At 41.6% G+C, this 5,653-nt stretch overlaps 1 protein-coding gene across 1 annotated transcript in view; it reads left to right on the top strand.

Moving 5' to 3' along the window:
- The first annotated feature begins 1,845 nt into the window (after nt 1-1,845).
- Nucleotides 1,846-5,653, top strand: part of LOC149440926 (interleukin-13 receptor subunit alpha-1-like) — a 148,231-nt gene continuing 144,423 nt past the window's right edge. The window contains exon 1 of the mRNA XM_089657958.1: nt 1,846-2,042. Within this exon, the coding sequence (XP_089514084.1) occupies nt 1,958-2,042 (85 nt within the window). The 5' untranslated portion in view covers nt 1,846-1,957. The remainder of the gene's footprint in view (nt 2,043-5,653) is intronic.

Genomic DNA, 5,653 nt, shown 5'->3' with positions numbered 1-5,653 from the left:
AAACAGATATCCGGAGGGATCAGTAGCGCCTTCTGAATACCTGTCAGCTGTGCTATACTGGGGAACACATTTTAGAGGGCAGTAAGCAGTACAGACATTGAGAAAGAAGCCAGCTGGTCATAGATGGATAGAAGTTTGGCAGTTCAGCAGGGACTGACTTAATTTGATCCATCTAGGACCTTTCCCACTCTAATGGCCAACTTCTGTTGAACAGGAATGATTGAAAAATGTCATTCTGATCAGCAACTGCAGTGCTGATCAGTGTATTCTGACAGCAGAGAAGTCCACGCTGTCAGAATACAATAGCTAACCTTTTTGGGAGGGTTATAACCCCTGTAAGGCTTTTTTTTAGCCACTTGTCTCCCATTGGGGAGATTTTCCATCACTTCCTGTTCCATAGCCAAATAGGAAGTGAGAAGAAATCCCTGCAAATTTAGGAAACCTCTTGGGAGACCCCAGGTCACCAGAACTAGTGTCTCCATTGGAAGATTTCTCCTCTACTCTTTTATTTTCACTTTCAATGATAATGGTAAACAGAACAAATAGAGAGAGTGAATCTCCTTAACAGGGACACAGACAGCAATAAAAACTAACAGGGGTTCTAATTCCTCTCCATTCTATCCAAAACTAAAAAAAAAAGTTCTGCCTGCAGTGTCAGACCCCAGCCCTTCTCACCAAACTCATGACTGAGAACTAGCCAATCTAAAACTGCGCTTCTTCAACTCAACTCAGCTTAGCTTTCTGCTCCAAGCATAACAGCTTTTCTAGGAAATTATATCCCGTCACACGCAACAGAAGTGTTAATGGGGCCAAGTGAGCGAGCCCACGCTGCAACTGCCCACAACTGGGTGGTTTTCTGGTAAATACACCTCTCACCACCTATTTCTCTCTGAAGAGCAATCTGAACACATATTGCTCTGCAGACAGCAAAGCAGGTGTAAAAGAGCCCTTAGTCCTCATGCACACTAGAGGTTTTAAAAGTGCCAGTAGCTGCATAGTTACATTAAAAACGGGAGTGTTTGTGCATTTTTTTAGCATTGTTGCATTAGTGCTTAGCCGCGTTTTTCTGTGTTTTGTGTTTTTTTGTGTATTTTACACAAAAAAATAACATTTTGGGTGGTTTGCTGGATTTTATTGCGTTTATCACTCAGTGTGTGTGATTTTAGTGTGTGTGATTTTAGTGTGTGTGAATGATCTCAATGTGTGTAATTTCGGAGTGTGTGTGATATCGGTGTGTGTGATATCGGTGTGTGTGATATCGGTGTGTGTGCTATCGGTGTGTGTGATATCAGTGTGTGTGATATCAGTGTGTGTGATATCAGTGTGTGTGATATCAGTGTGTGTGATTTTGGTGTGATATCAAAGTGTGTGATTTCGGTGTGTGTGTGTGATTTCAGTGTGATATCAATGTGAGTGATTTCGGTGTGTATGATTTCGGTGTGTATGTGATTTCAGTGTGATATCAGTGTGAGTGATTTCGGTGTGTGTGATATCGGTGTGATTTCAGTGTGTGTGATATCGGTGCGTGTGATATCGGTGTGATTTCGGTGTGTGTGATATCGGTGTGTGTGATATTAGTGTGATTTCAGTGTGTGTGTGATTTCAGTGTGATATCAGTGTGAGTGATTTCGGTGTGTGTGATATCGGTGTGATTTCAGTGTGTGTGATATCGGTGCGTGTGATATCGGTGTGATTTCAGTGTGTGTGATATCTGTGCATGTCCTCAGCACTGAGGAGTCACTGACAGCTCAGCTCCGCAGGCACAGGAGGTGACTATAACGCGTGTCGGCGGGGAGTGGGCGGTCCGCTGGCAGTAGGCAGTCAGGACACCCAGGGAGTGACGAGTTCTGGGAAGGCTGCTGTTCGTACGGAGAGTGTCAGCGGTCCGGAGCTGCAGGCAGAGCTCAGTCACTCCAGTCCGGGATTATCGGGGTCACCCAGAGTCGGTGCAGGGACTATGGGGAGTGATCGCTGCTGTACAATCATCCTGAGCCTTTGGGTGTCCATATGTTTCCTGCTGGGATCCTTAGCTAAGGATCGGGGTGAGTGTTCCAGGAGAACCAGAAAACTTCCATTCAGGAGTTGATCGATTATACAAAACACGTGACAGATGCCTGATTGGATGGAATCCCTGCAGTTTGGTGATTAGACCTTGCTGTGCCATATTCCTTCTAAGTTCTACCAGTGTCTTAGGGGTACCATACACTTTACAATCAACTTTAGATTTACCTAAACTATGTATCAACCTGTCCTATCAAAACTGTCCACCTGATTTCTAGCCAATCAGGCAGACCCTTGCATTGCATAGTAGTTGGTAGAGATAAAGGTGATTGTACAATCAGGTTGCAAAGTGTGTGGTCCTCACAGGGTGCTGTCAGATGGGTTTACCTTGGGGATTGTATTGGGTTAGGCCAGGGGCGGACTGACAATTCATGGGGCCCCCGGGCAATAGGGGATCATGGGGCCCCTGTGTCCTTGCCCAAATTCAAAAAAGCCTATGAAAAAGGTACCAGGGGCATCTCATGGGGACCCCGGGCCCTCGGGCAGTGCCCGAGTTTCCAAATGGTCAGTCCGCCCCTGGGTTAGGCTCATTCAGATGTCTGTACTCCATTTCTATGCATCCTACACATAGGGAAAAACAGCTCAGCTCTGAGGACTGATTTCAGCACCCCTCTGAATGAGCCTTTAAAGGTATACAAACCCAAACCAAAAACATCTTACAGTCATTAGATGTGGTGGCTTCCTTCCATTTCTTTTTTTAGGCTTTCCCCCTCTGTTTTCTCCTGGTGATCTGGCCAGTAACACACCTTCTATATTAAAATGCCTCCACTCTGGATGAAGGAGCACAAGAGACATGTTTTGACAGCAGTGTGGTCAGTCTGGGGGCAGTGTTAAATGTACTAGCAGATTTAGATATACTAACAAATTGAAGTCAAACTCCAGCTAACAATTAGCAGTTACAGCAACAGTTTTGTTCCTTTTTGGGATAAAGGTTTTACATAAATAAAAGCTGACAATTGTAAGCCCCACTGCCAGTGGTAAATGGTTTGTCTCAACCCTGTAACTGCAGGAGAACTTGATCTGCTGAAAAACAACAGACTTACTGGCCAGATTTCTAGGTGATAATATAGGAAAGAACACTTAAGAAAACAACTGCAGACATCTCATTTAAGAATTGGTAAGCTGCAATATATTAAATGATGGCTTTTGGGTTTAATACCACTTTAAAGGAATAGCAGAGTAAAGTATGGTGTCATGCTGGATACAGAGTAACTTTGTGATCTTATGATTGTGAATACAAATGTTGACTTTCTTCTTGTTGGTAAATAGACAAAGACATGTGTATCAATGTAAAATATACTATCACAAGACACTATTTGAGCTATTTGGAATTTTAATGCTCATACACTATTATTATAATACAGGATTTATATAGCGCCAACAGTTTGCCCAGAGCTTTACAAAATGAAGGTAGATGTTACAGTAACAATACAGTTTGGTACAAGAGGAAACAGAGGGCTCTGCTCGTTAGAGCTTACAATCTATTTTTTATATGCTTTTTTAATGTAATGGTTGTGCTTTGATGCATTTCTGCGCATTTTTAAAACAAATTTATTCCACCATCGTGCAGGGAAATGCAGCAGACATCCCATGAACTGATGCACATGAATCTGCGTTTATATGCTTTGCTATTTCATTTAGGAAGGTGCATTGTCATTTATCAACATATTTCCTTTCTTATCAAAAGCCATTATAACGAACATCAGTAGAGCAAACCACAGATGTGAATGCACAGATGTGATTTATCGTGTATTACATACACATCTTGCCTTGTTCATGCTACATGCAGATACCTGTGCAGGTCTTTGCAGGAGCACACAGACGACCATTGTTTGCTGCCTGCCCTGTACACACCTAAGGTGGCAATACAATGTATAATCTCCCAACAAATATGTAGTGTAAGGGCCTGCCTGAATGGATACAAATATTGTTTACGTTTGTCTTCTTATTATATATATTTTTGGTTAATCTACAGAATTTGTTTAGTCAGATTGTATAGTGTATGGTCAGTTTAAAATGTTGGTCTCCTGTGCAGTGCAGAGCTGGTTGAAAATCTGTAGCAGGTCTGCATTTTATTTCACACTGCAATGCACACAAATGCATGAAAAATGTGAATAAACACAACTCAGAAAAGGCAAAAGAAAGCAATGAGATGGAATATAGGGTAAAAACACCTGAAAATGAAATGCACATCCACCGATGTGCATACAAATGGATGTAAAGATGCAAAGGCTGGGTTCACAATACCACAGAGGAAAACATTCCATTTTCTTTTTTACTTAATCCATTTTTATTACAGTTTCAAAACAATAGATTACAAAAAGCAAAAAGGGAAAGGGAAGGAAAAAGAAAAAGGGTCATGTGAGGACAGCAATATCTCCACTCTTTCCTCCCTGGCTGTGACTGACAGCAGCAAGAGCCAGTGGCTTCCACTACTGTATCTTAGCTAATGTGGAAGGAGAGAGTGGAGAGAGCTGCTGCTCTAATGCACATTACTAAATCGAGATCAGGCTCAAGTAAGTACAAGTGGGGCTAGTGGGGGGAGCTGCATGCAGAAGGTTTTTTACCATCATGCAGAGAATGCATTAAGATAAGACAACCTTCTGCCTTAGAACCATTTTCATGTTTAGGGCTGTCATTCATACCAGCCAGCAACACTGATCGCATGGCCACTGATGTGTGTCAGGAGTAAACTATACCAATGCGCCGATTCTAGTGCATCACACTGTTTATTTTTATTAATTTATTTATTTTTGGTAGAACTGTGATCAAGTGGAAGAATGCTATAAACTATAAATATTCTTAAAAATGCAAAACAGAAGTGTTTTTTTCTGCCTCTAAATGCTGAGCTTAAAATTTGCCACTAAACGTCCTAATGTGCATGAACACATAGAAGAACATCAAGCTGCTTCTACAGACAAAACACAAAACTCTCGTAGAAGCAGCATTTTTTTAAGCCAGTGTGCATGGACCCTAAAGTAGATCTAAACCCAAACACTAAAATATTTAATTGTTAGCATGTATTTTAAACTTGCTCACTAACACCTTAGTCATGTAGGGTGTGACTTGCCATTTGATTTGCCATGCCCTGTGACTTGCAAATTGCATGGCAACTTGCACCTTATTGTCCATAATTAAAGCGGTCATATCAGTGCGATTCTGACTTGACTGGAGCCGCACAGATTTCTAAAGTAGTGCATGCACTACTTCAGCTGCGACTTGGATAGACCTATGTCTTGCAAGTTGTACCTCAAGTATATATATACAGTGAGGAACAGAAGTATTTGAACACCCTGCGATTTTGCAAGTTCTCCCACTTAGAAATCATGGAGGGGTCTGAAATTCACATTGTAGGTGCATTCCCACTCTGAGAGACAAATTTAAAAAAAAAAATCAGGAAATCTCATTGTATGATTTTTAAAAAATGTATTTGTCTTGCACTGCTGAACATAAGTATTTGAACACCTGAGAAAATCAGTGTTAATATTTGGTACAGAAGACTTTGTTTGCAATTACAGAGGTCAAACGTTTCCTGTAGTTCTTGACCAGGTTTGCACACACTGCAACAGGGATTTTGGCCCACTCCTCCACA

The sequence above is a fragment of the Staurois parvus genome, unplaced genomic scaffold (genome assembly GCF_062004578.1).
Source record: "Staurois parvus isolate SC_StPar_1 unplaced genomic scaffold, SC_StPar_1.0 ptg001045l, whole genome shotgun sequence".
NCBI classification, from domain to species: Eukaryota; Metazoa; Chordata; class Amphibia; order Anura; family Ranidae; genus Staurois; species Staurois parvus.
The sequence above is the reverse complement of the archived record's forward strand: the minus strand, read 5'-3'. Positions and strand labels throughout refer to the sequence as shown.